This window comes from Rhinopithecus bieti, unplaced genomic scaffold (genome assembly GCF_001698545.2).
Source record: "Rhinopithecus bieti isolate Rb0 unplaced genomic scaffold, ASM169854v2 scaffold_32083, whole genome shotgun sequence".
NCBI lineage: Eukaryota > Metazoa > Chordata > Mammalia > Primates > Cercopithecidae > Rhinopithecus > Rhinopithecus bieti.
Genome location: NW_016814096.1, coordinates 3,048,563 through 3,067,584, shown reverse-complemented (window position 1 = coordinate 3,067,584; position 19,022 = coordinate 3,048,563). Strand labels below are relative to the sequence as shown.

At 43.3% G+C, this 19,022-nt stretch overlaps 1 protein-coding gene across 3 annotated transcripts in view; it reads left to right on the top strand.

Annotated features, from left to right (window-relative positions):
* The window catches only part of SLC1A2 (solute carrier family 1 member 2), a 167,143-nt gene that overhangs the window by 139,778 nt on the left and 8,343 nt on the right, over positions 1-19,022 (top strand). For all 3 annotated transcript variants that reach the window (XM_017849685.1, XM_017849687.1, XM_017849686.1), the window contains exon 9: positions 5,712-5,846. In XM_017849685.1, the coding sequence (XP_017705174.1) occupies positions 5,712-5,846 (135 nt within the window). The remainder of the gene's footprint in view (positions 1-5,711; positions 5,847-19,022) is intronic.

The window sequence follows — 19,022 nt, the reverse complement described above, 5'->3', positions numbered from 1 at the left end:
GGATCTCAGCTCACTGCAAGCTCCGCCTCCCGGGTTTACGCCATTCTCCTGCCTCAGCCTCCCGAGTAGCTGGGACTACAGGCGCCCGCCACCTCGCCCGGCTAGTTTTTTGTATTTTTTAGTAGAGACGGGGTTTCACGGTGTTAGCCAGGATGGTCTCGATCTCCTGACCTTGTGATCCGCCCGTCTCGGCCTCCCAAAGTGCTGGGATTACAGGCTTGAGCCACCGCGCCCGGCCTCCTTGTCCATTTAATACACGAAGAAACTCAGGCACCAAGAGGCATGGTAGTTTGTCCATGGCTACAGCATGGCTGTAAGTAAGGCCAACATCAGTAATGATTTGACAGGACTGTAACTGAGGCCAACATCAGCTGACTCTGGATCCAATTTTTGTTTCACTAAAATATGCTCCGTTCAATATTCTATCACCAGAGGGTAATGGCAGAAATTACAAAATACTGGAAGAGATTCCTAAATATGACATATAAGATTTTATTACAAATAAATAGCACATAGTTTTGCTTTTACTAAAGCTGTTTTTATTTAAATGCATTCATCATTTTAAAAATTCAGAAAGAACATTTTCCTAAGAGATCGTTAAAAATGTGTTGCCTCACCATAAACCTAAAAGATCACACCTACTAGCCAAACTAACACTTCACTTTCTTGCTTCTAGGTTAAGTCATTGAAAATATCGGTCTTCAACCCATTCAATGTTATATTGACATTATAGCATGAAATAAAGCTTTTTGCAATCATCATTTTAATATTATCACTCCCAACCCATCTAAATGCTTCAATTAAGCCAGAAGCCAATTTCTGCCCTAACTTATGTTATATCTCTACTCTCAGTCTCAATTTCCTCATCTATAAATAAGGAAGGTATTCATAATTTGGGGCTAAAAGTTGGTAGTTCATGGATGGACTCCCAGCCCAGAGTGTTGCTTTGTTTGCCTTGAAATATATTGTAAAAGGTTAGAAATTCATCCTCTTATAAGACAGCTGCACTTCAGTTTCCTACAGTCTCCCCTGCCTACCCTATTACTTATGCCTGGTCTGCTGCACCTGTCACTGCAGCTTGGTCCTTTAAGACACTGCAGTTTGTCAATTTTGGACTCAACAATTTATAAGTTTTATTTCCCCTCTCAGACTCTATGTGATCAGAAAACATAGGGAGTAAGTGGGTCACATTCTGTGTGACAGATGTACTTGTAGTAGAAAGAGAATTCCAGATATTAGAATAGCCAAGGCCTGGGTGATTCATTTTAGGAAATGAATGAGGTAGACACTGGAATACACTTTCATCCTCCATGATGATAATCACTCCACTCTTTGGTTCCTCTGAGGTGGCAGACTCTTTCCATACATTGCTTTAAACATGCCCAGCAGTCCTGAAGAGAAGGGATAGTCATTATTCCCATTTTACAGAGGAGGCATGTGAGGCTCAAAGAAATTGTGTGACAAACCTAGGTCTCATGGTTATGGGTGGCAGAGGCACAAGTCAAATTTCTATTCCACAGTTTACCTCTTCCAACCACAAGTCATTTCTTCTTTCTGACTATGACTCAAAACAGACATTAGAATAGTGTTTTGTTGACTTTTCCATTGGGCATTAGAAGGGGCAATATTTTTTGGGTTCAGGCTAAGGCGCTAGCCTCATTCTCCCACTTCAGTTTCTCCCCCAGGCAGCGCTGTCGACCTCTATATTAGAAACTTTGGTAATAATCTGGTGTCTGGTTGATTCATGTTATTCAACAGTCCATTCTCTGGTAGGCCTTTGGTGGACTAGGGCCATTTTAGGAGATCTCCCCTAAGAGGCAGTGTTCATTTGGGTCTGATTTCTCTACATGCTCAGATTTTTAAAAAGTCCAAACTGAGGGACCACCCAGTGTCTGTAGCAGTGCTGGAAAATTCCTCTAATCATGTCCTCTATGTGTTCTAGGGGCCGATATTGCCATGGAATGGCCACTTGAGAGCCTGTGCTTGATCTGTCTAGCTCTGAGGTATTCAACCAGCTCAAGGACATTTTTGTTAAAACACAGCTTTCTCCTTTATCCTTATAACCATTCCAGAAGATTTAGTGAATATCCCATACACATCTGAGTTCACTTTAGCAACTCAGCAAATAGAGGAAAGAAAAATTCACCATGTTTAATACACACACACAATATGAAAACATGAAATAGCAATCACATTTATTTAATCAACTAGAATGTATCATCTGAAATGTCTTCCAGTGACTCTCTTGCTAAATTATCTCACCTTAGATAAAGAAACAGAGGCTCAGACAATAGATGACATACAGCCATCTAGAGGAACAACTACAATTTAAGTTTCCAAATGCTGGCATATGCTTCCATTTATTTAACTTGTGATCCTAGAAACAGCCCTAAAAAGTAGATATTGGGTTCCATATTTTACAGATGGAGAAAATGAGGCACAGTAAGATGAGGTAACTGGGCCAGGATCACACTGTTTATAAGAGGCAGAAATGGGATTTGAACCCAGACCACCTTACTCTGGGGTTTGTGTTTTTAACCATTACACACACTGCCTCCACTATATTATACTGTTGGGTTGCAAAATAATAATTTATATATATATAATAAAATCTTCACAACCACCCTATGAATTATATACTACAAGGGAGCCTCAGTTTCCTCATCTGCATAATGAGAACAATAACAAATTCTAGGGTGGCTGAGAACATGGTGCCTGGCTCATAGTCTCTTATGAGTATGAACCAGGCACCAGTCAATAAATGTTAGCTTCTATTATTATTATTGATGTCTGATAAAACACACAACACTCCTAGAATATTAAAGAAAAATGTGGCCGTGACATCATGAGTACCATGATGTTACTGACAATGGAAAACATATTTCAGGTCAGAAGATCAAGTCTTTCAAAATTATGTCCTAACAATTATCACAAGACTGCTAACTTCCCTTGCTTTAAAACTCAAAGACAAAAAGGGCTTCTTAAGAAAGTCTTTTGCCAAGCCAAAGTCATTTCTGCTCTCTCAACTCTTGGTCTTGATGGTAACCATATTTTCCATTAAGTTCCCACTATTAGATGGGAACTTACAGATGGGAGAATGGACCAGTGAGTGATTGAATTTATGCTTAAATTCTATAAATTTATCTACACAGGGTTTGTTTTATATTAACAGTGATACTACTGAGCATTTTCAGTTGACAAAAGATGAGTTTGACCATACACATTTAAATCTCTGGCCCCTGGGTGAGTTCAGTCCAATCCTCCTGAATTGTAGCCCCCACAAGGGCTACCTCTGGGGCACCCACCACGGATGGATATACTTCATGCCTGCAGTTTATTTGGAGGAAAATAGCCAAATCTATCTTCATGCTGCACATCCAAGTAAATTCTTCATTCCTCTCCTTTCACTGCATATAGGAAAATAGTGATTAGAAATTCTCAGCATTTTATTAATTCATAGAATTTTCAATATAGGGAGGGATCAAGGCCATCAAGGACCAGCGTGGCATTGAAATCAAGTAGACTGTTGTTCAAATCCCAGCAGACCATGTTCAAGCTGTGTGACCTAAGTTTCTCCACCCATCCTATATATGTTTTCCTCACGGTGAAAGCAGGTGTTACCATATATGTCCCTTGCAGGGTTACTGTGAGGTTCTGCTCTGATATTGTGTGTCTAGTATCTTAACAGCTTCCAGGAACCCTAGAGAAGTGAGCCAGGGGAGTGGAAAACCAGGCAAAGCAGAAAGCAATGAGGAATGCAGGGAAAATCACTGTCCAAGGAGCTCTTGCAGGGCTTAGAATTCCACAGACAGACACTGTGCCCACTGGAGGGTGAGGGTATTATTAGGGTGGAGGACAAGAGGGGAAAGCAACTTCCAGGAAGAATTATCTTTATAAGACTTTGTCTCACACAACCAAAAGATAACCAGATAATGTTAGTGTTAACCACAGTTCAAAGGGATGTGCAAGAGTGACTCAGAGCAACTGATGCTGTAAATAAAACAGTCAAGGTCAAGACCGTTGGAACTTGGGGAGTTCCCCTTCCCTGGTGTTCTGTCTGTTTGGGAAATGGTTGAGAATTCCCTTCTTCCAGCTCTCGGGGTTTTAGGGAAGTTTTCATTGCAAAGCAGTCTGGTCCTGTCCAGATTTCTTGACAAGAAAAACAATTCACATTTACTGGGCGGGATGGGGCAGGGTGGGGATGGGCCAGAATGTGCCCGGCCCTTCTAAGTGCATTTTAATTTATTAGCTCCTGAAAGCTTCTGACCACCCCATGAAAGAGATACCATTACTGTCTCCTTTTTACAGACGAGGAAATCAAGGCACAGAGAGGTTAAGTTGCCTGTAGTCATGTGGTTATTAAGTGGCAGAGCTGGAATTTGAATTCAGTTTGTTCAACTGCTGAGCTTTCACGGCTGAGCACTCCACACTGTACCTCTTGTGACCCAGATAGATTCAAGGAAAGTTGGAGTGCGCCAAGCCTTGACACCATGGAGTGGGAGGGGAAGGGTGTGGTTGGGGGGTCTGTAGATCACACCCAGGGGAAGTGTCTATGCAAGGATGGGCCTAAACCTGCAAAGGATGGCAATATGGGAAAAACAGCTCAAACCACAGGCTCTCCAGGGGCCTTAATCTCCCAAACGTAAGATTAGGTATATTCAGGTCCCTCCCGATGATAAGACCCCAGGATTCTGTGCTTGGTCGCACTGATGGCCCGGATTTAATTGAAACAATTTGAGAGGCTGCCTCTCAGCTCATAAAATTTCTGGGATTTTATAACTACAAAGAAAGCAGTCTCCCTTACCTTTTGGTACCCACAAAAACAACTTGGGAATCCATATTTCCAAAATACTCTTGATATGATATTTTGATATGACAGCTTTGTACAAATGGCATCCAGAAAAGAGGAAAAAGAGTCGCTGCCCTTTGCCAGACCACAGAGACTCCCTGGTGTCAGGACAGGGCACTTGAACTCCAGATTAACCCTCTCCCAGAGACAAATTTCAAAATGGTGCTGGGTGTGGCCCTGGCATTGTTTGGAAAGAACTGATGAGATGCTTCAGAAAGAAAGCCTCCCTTTCTTTCATTATCATTTCTTGGCATCCTCCTTCTGAATAATGTATTTTCCAGCCCATGGTGAGGCATCCAGGCGCCTGACGCTTAGTGTCATTTGGAATCTATTGATTTGTTCCTCTGATGTCTAACTCAGTTGGGTCTGCATATTTGCTATTCTGAGTTCTCATGCTAACCTTGGCAATGGCCTTCTCAGACCCTTGCCACGTAGTCCAAAAGCCTCTGGTGCTCACAGAGACATAAAAGCGTAAGCAAAAATGAATGCAGTTGTGTTCCCATGGGAGGATTAAGGGCGATTTGTTTTTATCTTTAATATTTCCTTGCCTGCTTTTAGAGCCACGCTTACCTTATTTGAGCCCTGTGATATATTAGACTAATTGGATAGCATGATGGGAATAAGGCTCCAATCCATGAATTTATAAGCTTACATCATAGTTGAGCAGAACCCAAATAGGCCTTAATCCTTAATTCCTGGGTCTTAGTACTTTAGATTTCTCTATTCCTTGGTGGAGAGTATGGGGTGGGGGTTGGGGTGTGGGGATTTTATGGCTGCAGGAAAATTAGAGCTTAAAATTGCCAGGGTTGGTTTTGCTAAGATTCTTTCCATTTCCGTGACCTAGACTTCTCTGTTCTTATAGCCTCACAGCCACCCTGGCAAGTGTCGGCGCAGCCAGTATCCCCAGTGCCGGACTGGTCACCATGCTCCTCATTCTGACGGCCGTGGGCTTGCCAACAGAGGACATCAGCCTGCTGGTGGCTGTGGACTGGCTGCTGTAAGTGCCTGTGGATGGGGTTCTGCTGGGACTGTGAGTACTGCCTCCCAGGGATGGACAGGTAGCAAGGCTACAACCAAGATCTTAGCTAATCCCCATGGCAACTCCCTCACTCTTCCTTCCTCCTTCCCGCTCACATTTACTGAGTACCTATTTGAGAACGAAAGAAGAAAAATATTAAATATTTGAAGGCCTCACAGTCTAGTGGAAGAATCAGACAGATTATGACACAAGGTTAAAAGTACAGTAATAAGGAACCAGCTACTGATGCATTCAAAAATCTCAGAACATTATATTGAATGAACAGAGCCAGACAAAGAAATATGTACTGTATGATTCCATTTATATGAAGCTCTAAGAAAAGACAATGTAACACATATCAATAGAAAGAGATCAGTTGGGGCTGGGTGCAGTGACTCACGCCTGTAATCCCAGCACTTTTGGAGGTCGAGGGAGGTGGATCATCTGACGTCAGGAATTCAAGACCAGCCTGGCCAACGTGGTGAAACCCCATCTCTACTAAAAATACAAAAAAATTAGCTGGGCATGGTGGCATGTGCCTATAATCCCAACTACTGGAGAGGCTGAGTCAGGAGAATGGCTTGAACCTAGGAGGCGGAGGTTGCAGTGAGCTGAGACTATGCCACTGCCCTCTAGCCTAGGGGAGAGTGAGACTCTGCCTCAACAAAAAAAGGAAGAACAAAGAGATCAGTGGTTTCTTAGGGCCAGGTATAGGGGAATAGAGATTAACTGGGAAGGAACACAAGGAAACCTTTGGGAGTGACAGAAATGTTCCGTATGCACAGGTATTCACAGGTATTTACATTTGTCAAAACTCTTCAAACCATGCACTTAAAATGGGTACATTTTGTTGTGTCTAAGTTACACTTCAATAAAGTGATTAAAACATAGCACACATATAAAAGCACAGCGATAGAGAGAAGCCTTCATCTCAGTCAAGAATGGAAGGACAGAGTGGAGAATATCAAGAAACATGAAAATGGTTACTGAATTTGAGTGTTTACTAGGTGAACTAGACTGAGCATTTTATATCTTCCTCTTTAACAGCCTTGAAAGTTCCATGTTATTATTCCCACTTTATAGATGAGGACACTGAAGTTTATAGAGGTAAAGGGACTTGGGAATGGACAGATATCCGACCCTCAGTCAGCCTGTCTCTGGAGCCTAACAAATTCTTGTTTATGGTCACATTCAAGCTTCTAAAGGCAGGTGGTAGCTGAGCTGAATCATAACCAATAGGTAAAAGTTTCTCAGGTGAATGTAGGGAGAGGAGGAACAGGACATTCCTGTCAAGGCCAGCCTGCACAGAGGCACTGAGGTTATAGCTCTGTGAGGATGTACGAGTGGTCTGGTACTCTTGGAGGCAGCGGGTGGTGAAAGGTGAGCAAGATGGACATCCTCAAAGGCCGTGCAGAGAAACTTGAACTTGACCATGTATGGTAGTTCAGCTACCTTTCCCAGTGAAGGACATTTTCCTCATTTACAAAACTCACTGCCCATTCACAAAGGTGGGAAAGTCTAACCAGATGGTCCTCCAATAGGGGGTTGCAATGGATCCCCTCTAAGTGCCCACTTGGGCTTTGATGTTCTATGAGATATACACCGATGCCTCCTGTCCAGCATTAGAGTTATATGATAGGGCCTCCGGCAATGCCAGTCTTCAATGTCAGAGGCACAGAGTGACAAGTGCTGGCCCAGAGGCCCAAGGCCAAAGTGCCCACACTTATTTTTCAAACTGCCTCACTTGCCAGTAGCAAATTTTCTGACATTTATTGGCATTGATTTTAAGAGCCAGAAACCACATTTTTTTTTTTTTTTTTCCAGATGGAGTCTTGCTCTGTTGCCCAGGATGGAGTGCAGTGGTATGATCTTGGCTCACTGCAACCTCTGCCTCCTGGGTTCAAGCAATTCTCCTGCCTTAGCCTCCTAAGTAGCTGGGACCACAGGCATGTGCCACCACACCCAGCTGATTTTTGTATTTTGTAGAGACAGGGTTTCACTATGTTGGCCAGGCTGGACTCAAACTCCTGACCTCAAGTGATCGGCCCACCTCGGCCTCCCACAGTGCTGGGATTACAGGCATGAGCCATTGTGCCCAACCTCAGAAACCACATTTTGTGGACTTGAGTTTGTTCCTCCTTCCTACCCCCACCCTTCCAAAGAGAGGAAAATGCAAGTGGCTGAAGGGAGGAAGGACATCTGGGAAGGCTAAAAAGAAGCCCGACCTCTCCATAAGATGTGCCTGCTGTTGGTGCAGACAACAGGACTTAGGTTAGAAGTAAGAAGTGCCCAGCACTTTGGGAGGCCTAGGCAGGCGGATCACCTGAGTTCGGGAGTTCAAGGCCAGCCTGACCAACATGGAGAAACCCCGTCTCTACCAAAAATGCAAAATAATTAGCCGGGTGTGGTGGCGTATGCCTGTAATCCCACCTGCTCGGGAGGCTAAGGCAGGAGAATCGCTTGAACCTGGGAGGCGGAGGTTGCGGTGAGCTGAGATCGTGCCATTGCACTCCAGCCTGGGCAACAAGAGTGAAATTCCATCTGAAAACAAAACAAAACAAAACAAAACAGAAGTAAGAAGTGGCTCCCTGAACAGAATCAGTTCAACTTGGGAGGGCTGCAAGGAAGGCCATGGATCTTCTTGACTGACTCCTTCATCATCAGAAAACACTCAGGAAATACCTTTAGCGGAAGGTGAAGAGCAAACAAAATAGCCTCATCTCTATCTCTGCCAGTCTCTCAGGTGGTGGTGGTGGCGTCCTTACCTGCCAGCTTGGTTGTTCTCTGTGTCCTATGTTGGCCCCAAGGGACAGCCTTTCTCATGACATCTGTTCAGACAAGGCAGCTGAGAGTCAATGGTGGTGTATGGGTGGGAAGGATTGTGAGAGAAGGGGATGAAGGATACAAAGGAATGGGGTAGGCTGTTGGATGGAAGGGGGACCAAGGGGAAATGAAGACACTGGCAGTGGTCTAGAGACAGAGCACATAGTAGAAGCTCAATAAATATGTGCTACTCTTAACCACATAGTTGCTGTGTGATAATTAGGGTCCTCCCACATGAGAAGAAAGATGAAGGAAGCCATTTAAGTTCTGCTGGCTTTCCCTGTGACTTGTTGCTTACTGAAACTCTTGACTCTTTGCCTGTCAAGTCTTTTCAATGCGTGTTGTCATTGAGGGTCCCTTGCCTGCTGCAACAATATCACCTCACTTTTTTCTTGGCCTTATTTCCAAGGCTTTAAACCACCATTAGAGATTCATCTTTTTTAAAAATGTTATTATAGAGGCTGCCCCCTTTATAATACAAATGCCTTTGAGTGGAAAAAATGCACTAATATGATCAGGAATGAGGAAAAGGGGCTGATATTTGGTGGGTACTGCAATATCTTTACATCTGTCTCCATTTAATCATTAAGGTGCCCTATGATGTATTTCCAGATGAGAAAACTGGGAATCAGAAGGGTTGAGTGTTTTACCTGATTGATCCACAGCAGAGCTTGTATAGCCAGGTCAGGGCACTTCACCCAACTCCACACAGCCTCCTAATTTGTACTAAGCAGTTCTAGCAGTGGGGAGGAGGAACAGAGAGGCCCAGAGTTGGGAAAGTTGGAGAAGACACACTTATTAGGGCCTCCTATTGGGCTATGGTTTGAATATTTGTCCAGTCCAAAACTCATGTTGACATTTAATTGCCATTGTAGTAATATTAAGAGGTAGGACCTTTAAAAGGTGATTACGTCATGAAGGCTTCACCCTCATGAGTGGGGATGGTGCATTATAAAAGGGCAAGTTCAGCCCCTTCTTGCCCTCTCTTTGCCTTTCTGCCTTCTGCTATGTCATCATGCAGAAAGAAGGCCCTTGCCAGATGCCAGTGTCTTGATCTTGGACTTCCCAACCTCCAGAACTCTGAGGAAATAAATTTCTGTTCTTCACAAATTACCCAATCTCAAGTATTTTGTTATAGCAGCACAGACTAAGGCACACCTGAATCTGCATGCTAACCAGAGAAATATTTTTGACCTATTTTTTTCTTCTCTCAGCATGAAAATAACAAATAGACTCAATGAGGACAAATGGGGTACAATCAAGGTCTTAGCCACTCTTAGAATTCAAGTCCTCCAGCCCCAGTGGGTCTGCCATTGTGGGCCCTGTTCCTTCTTGGCAGTCATTTGTTCTCAAGCCTGTTGGATGCGAGTCACTTCATGAAACATTCAAAAGCCTGCCTACTTCTGACCTAAATGTTAGCAAATGAAATAGGAGGGCCAGATCCTCCCAGATCACCCCACGCAGGTGCTCACATGCTTACACTTGCAAAGGAAAGCAGAGCGTCCTAACTCCAGGCTGAAGTGTGTCAGCAGGAGGGAGTTGGCTGAATTAAAAAAAAAAAAAAGGATGATACATTTGGATTAACTATATTGATGAAATCAAGTAAGAGAAAACCCTATCCTTGGCTGGAGATGGGAAGAAAGGAGCAAATGAAGAGCTGTTATCCAGTTCTAGGGCTCTGATCTCAAATGGAGGGAGGAGTGTGATGAAGGGAAAGAGAGTCTAAGAGGCAGGAGCCCTGGGTCTGAGAGCTCTGCACTTACTATCCATAGGACCTTGGACAAGTGACTTTCTGAGCCTCAGCTACATTATGTGTTAAATGGAGCAATAACCTATCAGGCTGGAAGCAAGAGTCTAGGTTCAATGCCTTTGAGTGCTCTTCTAGTTTTAAGACCTAGAGTAGAATTCTGCTGGGGATGAATGTTTGTATACAAATAAACATGAGCATTCCTTTTAAGAGGAAAAGAAAAAGGAAGGGTAGAGGATCCTGGGAAAATGTGTATAGCTGTTTGCAGCTAGGTCGGATCTGCTTTGAATTAGTAATGGTGACACATTCTTTCTCACCAGCAAGAGGAGTTCTGGAAACTAGCTCCTGGTTATGGGCTCTGTGACTGTTGGGTGCTCATTAGTGTGTAAGTGGTGGTGGGGGCTAAGATGAGATGGGGTGCAACTGGCCATTCCCTAGATAAGTAGCCTGTGGAGGAAAAGCAGACAAAAACAAAAGAGGGAATTTTCTTTCTCTTTAGCCAAGGTTTGTAAGCTTTCATAACTAGCAATTTTTCCATTTAAAACCAAACAAAGCCTACAGTGACATTTAGTGTGTCACAGTGTTTGCCAACTGCTGGAGACCAGCCAGCCTCGTTACTGCCCTTTAAGCCCTGGATGGTTTTCAACAGGCAGGCTTAGCTGCTCTGTAAATGTCATGGTGAAAACCAAGATTCTGGAGTTCTGAAGAATGCCGAGTCCCAGAGCACCGGATGGGTGGGACTGTTTAAAACTAGAACCTTTCCCTGGGTCCAAGAAGCCCTTTGTGTCAGGAGCCCTTGGCAGATATTTATAAGAGACCTTGCTGACACCCCAATGTCTCTGACAGAGACAGGATGGAGTGATAAATGGGAGCCAATACCAGGAAGAGGTAATAAATAACTGGGTCTGGCTACAGGTAGGAAAAGGAAAATCAAAATAAAGTGAAATCCAAGTGGACCTGTGGCCCAGTTCTCATGTAAGACTCTGCTGGTGAGATCTTTTCTGGGCTCACATGTGCTAATTGGGGAATATAGTTGAGATGGCACTTAGAAGGAAGACCTCAAAGAGCCTCCACCCTGTAGGAGTGCTCTGAAGCTCCTCCCATTGGCATTCCTCTCTGGAGAGAATAGAGCATTCGTTCTCAAACTTGAGCATGCACCAAAATCTCCCAGAGATTTATCTGAGGTGGGGCTGGAGAACTGGCATTTCTAACAAGTTCCCAGGTGATTCTGTTGGTGCAATCTCCAGGGAATCTCCCTTCCAGAAGCAATGAACTAGAGACAGGGAAGGAAAATAGGAGTTTCTGATTGTGGGGATATGAGCACCTCTACTTTTTTTTTGAGTAACGTTTGACAGTTCATGCATCCATTCAAAAAAATAGATTGAAAGGATGCAGGATGCAAATAGCCAATACTTAGTGAGTGTCCCTTAAGTGTTAGACATTGTTCTAAGCACTTTACATGGGCTCGTTTAAAAGTCACAGCAGATTATGAAGCAGCTAATAGTATTATCACTGTCTTACAGTTGAGAAAACAGGTTCAGAGAGAAGTAACTTATCCCAGTTTAGTGGATATTAACTGGCTGACTTGGGGTTCAAACCCAGATGATCTAGATATCCTTGGGTGTTCCAGGCGAGCTCATCCGAGTTCTGCTGTTTTAAAAATTTAAGACACACACATGTATGCACGCGCACACACACACACACACTTAACTGACTGACTTACCCTCCACTCGTGGCTGGTGGAAAACAAAACTAATTCCCACATTAATCTTTTCTTTGAAGATTTTAGGGGCTTATGTCTGTCTTAGTCTTTTGCTTTGATTTCCCACTTCCACTGAATTCTCTTTTTTACACCTTATCTCCAGTCTACATCAACGTCACCAAGGAATGTGGCCCCTTTTCCACTAAGTCCTTTTCTCTCTCGCCAAAGTGTCTGACTTGAGGCAGCATAATTGCAGATCAAGGCGGGATGGGGCAGGGCTGTAGTTCTGTGCAGCAAAATCATTTTTAATATATCACAAAATAAATGCGTGTTCATAGAAAAGGGAAGGACAAAGTTCAAAAGAGTAATAAAATGAAAAAGAAGTCATCTCCCCTTCGCCTACTGTTGAATCTCAAGTGTTATTTCACTGTTAATAATTTCAGGTAGGACAGAAATAAAACAAAAATGTAATGTTAGGCATCTCCTTTTTAAAAAAATCTTTTAGTATTCCCCACTGCTGGGAATTTCCCCCTGGGCCTCCTTGTTCTCCATCTTTGAATCTTTCCCTGGCTCTCTGGACACCCCTCTCCTTTTCACCTGTAAAGTAATCTGAGCTCTCTGTGCCTCTCTCCTCATCCTTTTAGATCATGGCCTGCACTCTGACTTTTTACCACCAAAATATCCAACCAGATGTTTTACTAAACAAAAACCAATTGTGTCTCTAGAGCTAATCTGCTTTCAAGTCTTAAACTCACAATCCATCCTGGTCCTGCCCCTTCCACATACCAGCCTCCCCATTCTCCCCTGCCCAGCCCATGCCATAAGTAAATGAAACATAGTCTCAGTCCTCAGGAGCTTATAGTCTAGTAATGTGGTCAAGAAATCCCAATGGAGCATGCTAGGTGCAAAAAGAAATGGATAAGATGTAGTGGAGGAATAAAAGAGAGAATGCTCTGATCCTGTTTTCACTTGGACTAAAAATGGTAATATAAGGAGAAGCTTCTTCTGGGTCATATAAGCCTTTTATATAAAAGAGCCTTGGTGGAGGACCTCTTGGTTGACAAGCACTCAATACATGTTAGCAGTTATTATCTTCTCAACATGCTTGCAGGTGAGTATCACTCTCCATATGTGATCAGTGAGAAAGCTGAGCAGGACAGGCTAAGAAATCTTTTCTGTTGGAGCTGGGATTGTTATCCAGGCTGGAATCCGGACTTCACGCTCTTAGCCAATGCTTACATGGATCTCCTTTTCTTCCCTAACCCCATGTGACTTTAGCCCTTTAATGCCCAGAGCTGTGCCAGCCTTCCTTAGGTTTGGGGCCTCCAGTGACCCCTCTGCCACACCCTGCCCCTAAAGACAGTCTCTTGGCACCATGCATCCTGAGAGGCAGGTGCTATGTTTTGTTTCTATCAATATTAAGTTGAACCATATGAAATTGCCAATATTTGACCTTTTTATATTGAAATAAATGGCAATTTCATATGGTTCAATCCAATGCAAGACACCAGACGAATTGTGGGTGACCCAGCTCCCTCAGCCCTGCTCTTCTCTGTGAACCAGGATTTCCAGATGATTTCACATTTCCCTGCTAGAGGATTTAGACTGAGAGATGAAGATGAGACAGAGTACCTTGGTACTTGTTTTTCTTCCAGTGAACCAGACCCAGTGACTCAGTGTGAAATAACTCAGTCAAGCCCCTCTCTCATTTTTGGTTCCTGGTGACCTCTAAAGCATAGCCGTGTCATCTGTAGAAAACCCACGAAATGGGCCAGGCGCAGTGGCTCACGTCTGTAATCCCAGCACTTTGAGAGGCTGAGGTGGGTGGATCACGAGGTCAGGAGTTCAAGACCAGCCTGGCCAACATGGTGAAACCCTGTCTCTACCAAAAATACAAAAATTAGCTGGGCATGGTGGCACATGCCTGTAATCCCAGCTACTCCAGAGGCTAAGGCAGGAGAATTGCTTGAACCAGGATGCGGGAGGTGTGGTGGCAGTGAGCCAAGATCACACCACTGCACTCCAACCTGCGATACAGAGTGAGACTTCATCTCAAAAAAAAAAAGAAAGAAAGAAAACCCATGAAATGCAAGATCAGCTTTCATCTTCATCCCCTTCTTTCAGTCCTGACACACAGCCTCTAGACCCAAAGATGGCGTCACACACTCTAAAAGTTGTTTTTTATCAAGCCTTAAAGCTCCTGAGGTCAACACGAAAGACAGGGTTTCCTGAGTGGTCAGGGATGACTGTGAGAGAAAATGAAACTCTTTGCCTGTGGAGAAACTTTCCACACATGAACCGCAAACTCCCATGTCCTGCTTTGGGCCCGAGTTAAACTTCCCCAGAGTTGGTCAGACATTCCCCTGGCAGCCTCAAGGGTGTTCTGCCTTGCAGCATTTTCAGAAAGGAAGACCCATGTAGAGCAGCCATGACCTACCTCCTGGCTGGGCGTCCTGGAAATCTTCCCAGAATGCCTGTGGCAGAGAAACCTGGCATGAGAGGGTTCTGTATTCTAGTTTAATCCAAATTAACAGCTTTCTGTTTAACAGAACCCCTTTAACGTCCTGCCTTCTCACTTAGAAATCTATCTTCACAACCTTGCCTTTTACTCCTTCCCTTCTGTATTGATGGAATACAGTCCCTCCACCAAAGGAAATGGCCTTTATCTGCACTCTGGATTTCCGTCCTCTCTGATCTCTCTAGGAACCTAACTTCATCAATTATTCCCCCTTCTATGTATCTTCAGTTACTTCTCCACCAACATCTTCTCTTTTTGATTTAAACATGTTCAAATATTCTACCTCTTAAATTAAAAATTTGATCTCCTTTCCATTTCCATCTGCCATTTCCTCTCCTTCCTTTCTTATCAATCATCTTGAATAAGCTGATTATACATAATGTCTCCATTTCTTCACCTCACATTCAATTTTTCACCTGTAGTAAGCTGGCTTCTATCACTACCTCTGTATTGAAACTGCTCTTGCCAGGCCAATAGTGACCTCTTGGTTGTTAAAACCAAAATAGCTTTTTTATCTTTATTATTATTATTACTATTTTGACGGAGTCTTGCTCTGTTGCCCAGGCTGGAGTGCAGTAGCGCTATCGGCCCTCACTGTAACCTTCATCTCCTGGGCGGAAGCGATTCTCCCGCCTCAGCCTCCAGAGCAGCTGGGATTACAGGTGCACGCTACCATGCCTGGCTAATTTTTTGCATTTTTAGTAGAGACGGGGTTTCGCCAGGCTGGTCTCAAATACCTGACCTCATGATCCGCCCACCTCAGCCTCCCAAAGAACCTTCTTACCCTCATCTCACCTGATCCCTAGATAATAATTAGCATTGTTTGCCACACCCTTATTTTGGAAGCGTACTTCCATTTACTTATGAAATGCCAAACTCTTCTAGTTTCCTTTCACTTTTGCAGGCTCTTATCTTTCCCATTCATTAAATGTTGGTTGACCTTAGTGTTCCAGCCTAGACTGTCTGCTTTTTTCACTCTGCATTCTCTCCAAGGATTAACTAAGCACCTCTGTGGCATCCTCAGCCATCCCTATGTGATGAATCCTATTATCACCTGCATCTCAGATGTGTCTCCTGACTGTCAGTCCATATTACCAGCCATCTCTGGGGCATCTGCTCATAACTGAGTCATATGCTTCACCCTCAACATGTCCAAACCAAAGCCAGAATCTTTTCCACTCCAACTCATCGTACTCCCTACATATGCTTACATTGTCTACTGGTTGCCCAAACCAGAAACCTGAGAGGAATCTTTGACTCTTTTTTACTCCCTGTAACCAGTCTTCAAGTCCTGTAATTCTGTCTCCTGAGTCTTGCTCAAATCCATCTTTTTCCAAATCCACCATATCCTCACTAACTGGATTTCACTCTTTCAGGCTTATCTTTTTTTAGTTTGTTCTTCACAATGGAACAAACATGATCTTTTCTTTCAATGGTTCTTCATTACACTTGGGATAAAGACTAACCCCTGAACTTGACTGATAAGGCCATACATGATTTGGTTAATTCGTATTTTCTGCGTCTCTCACTATACTTGTTAGCCATCCTGAATTCATCTAAGTGTTCCTACCTCTTAGATTTCCTGCATATTATTTCTTTCCTCTCTCTAGCTCATTTTCTTGGACTTATCCTTAGGGCCAACTCAAGATATTTCTACTTAAAGCTTTTATTATGACCCGAGTGTGATAGTGTTCTACCTACATGACCCTGAAGCACTCTGTACTCATTTCTTTTTGAACATTTATCTCACTCTAGTGGAGGAGATAGACAAATAAACAGTACGTGGGTTCTTGGGGAAAAGGGAGTTTAGGAAGGATTTTTGCTGCCTAGGCAATTGGCATAGTGCCCTTACACACTGTAAGAAGCTTATTAAACATCTGTTGAATAAATAAATTCACTAACAAAGAACTCAAAGTATTAGAGTTCTTTCTACTTGGCTATTAACATGTGTAAGAAAAGGAACATTTTCATGCTCATGTATGCCTGTAACCTACAATGAGTACTTAAAGCATGTCTAGTATTTTTCTTATTCCACTTAATACAACCTCCTGTGAGGCTGGTATTAGCCTCATTCCCTATTTCATGCTGAGGTGAAAAGTGATTTCCTCAAGTGGGAATCAGAAGACTTGGGTTAGTGTTCTCACCCAAGGTCCAGGGTCCTTTGCATCTTGATTTTCCATCAAAAGAATAAAAGCATCAATCTGCTTTTATTGTTTTTAAAAAATTCATTCATTCATTCATTCATTCATTCATTCATTCATTTTTGAGACAGAGTCTTGCTCTGTTGCCCAGGCTGGAGTGAGGTGGCACAATCTTGATTCACTGCAGCCTCCGCCTCCCAGGCCGAAACGATTCTCCTGCCTCACCCTCCCAAGTAGCTGGGATTACAGGCATGCACCACCACGCCTGGCTAATTTTTGTATTTTTAGTACAGACTGGGTTTAGTAGAGACCGGGCTGGTCTTACACTTCTGACCTCAAGTAATCCACCCACCTCAGCCTCCCAAAGTGCTGGGATTACAGGCATGAGCCACTGCATCCAGCCAGTCTGCTTTTATCCTGTACAACTCTGTCTTGCATCCATTCCTGTCCTAATGGCTATTTCATTGGTCAGAGTTCTTTTTCAGATGCAGGGAGATCTGATGGCATGGAAGAGATGTGGTGGTAAAAAGAAAAAATGTGGGGAAAACTTACTCAGAAATCCTATTCCAAAAACTTGGCTACTTCAGTGGCTGCTTCTGGAGAGCAAGGATTTGGTGTCAAGGGTTGAAGAAGCAGTCGTTTGTAAACTTATGTCAACCACTTGAGTGGAAATGGATTTGTTAAACTGGAAAAGTCGTTAACCCTTTAGCATAGTATTTTGTGCTTTTGTTCAAAACATGGTGTGTGTGAGTGAAGTTATCCCCCAAAAGGGTAGGACCCAGCACATAATGAGTGTCAACTATGGGCTAGGAACTGAATTTGTCTTCCCCAAATTCTATAAAGTATTAATAGTTATTCTGGCTACATGAGAAAAATTATGGTTGAGCAAGTGTCTTAGTCCATTCAGACTGCGTAACAAAATACTATAGACCAGGTGGCTTATAAACAACAAAAATTTATTTCTTACAGTTCTGTGGAGGCTTGGAAGTTCAAGATCAAGGCACTGGCAGATTCTGTGTCTGGTGAGGGTCTGCTTCCTCATAGATAGCTATCTTTTCACTCTAGCCTCACATGGTAGAAAGGCCAACAAGTCTTTGTTGGGCCTCTTTTCTGAGGCCACCGATCCCATTCATGAAGGCTTCACCCATGTGACCTCATCACCTCCCAATGGTCCCATCTCCAGATACAATCACCTTGGAGATTAGGTTTCATCATATGAATGTTGGGGGATGCAAGCATTCAGATCACAGCAGTAAGTCATCCAGATTGCACAGTTAGTAAGTGGCTGAGCTAGATTCAAAACCAGGGCTGTGTGGTTCCAGGGTGCTTCTCAACATGTGGCAGATGCTGGATTCCGGAATAATACTGCTTGTATTCACACTTGCTTTATGACTTTACTAGGATGTGAGACTTTGGGAAGCCACTAATCTATCCAGGCCTTAGTTCTGTCATCTAGTAAATATGAATAATAATCCCTCTTCAGAGTTATAGTGAGGGTTAAATAAGGTAGTATCTATAAAGTATATTCTTTTTTTTTTTTTTTTTTTTTTTTTAAGGCAGAGTCTCACTCTTGCACAGGCTGGAGTGTAGTGGCATCATCTCGGCTCACTGCAACCTCTGCCTCCCAGGTTCAAGCAATTCTCCCGTCTTAGCCTCCTGAGTATCTGGGATTATAGGCACACACCATCATGCCCGGCTAATTCCGTACTTTTCATACTGTATTGTTAACCAGGCTTGTCTCAAATGCCTGATCTCAGGTGATCCACCCGCCTCGGCCTCCCAAAGTGCTGTGATTACAGGCATGAGCCACCATGCCCAGCCTATAAAGAATATTCTTACACATAGTAAGTGTGATATAAATTTAATTGTCATCATCATTATCACCACCACCACCACCATTACCTTTGGTCTCTTTCTTTGCCAATAATGCAAATTATTCTGGGCTATGAGATCAATGGGTACTCAGAGTATTGCTCTGGAAGACCTTAGCATTCTTTGAAATTTTGCAGTTGGTCAAAGGTATTGGATATGTAAACTAAAAAGTATGTGAGTCAGGTCTCAATCAATTTAGAAGCTTATTTTTCCAAGGTTAAAGACATGCCCAGAAGAAAAAAACATGGAATCACAGAAACAGTCTGTAGCCGGTACTTTTCTCCAAAGATGATTTTGAGGGCTTCCATATTTAAAAGGACAATGCAGTCTGGAGGGAAAATAGGGAGAGTTT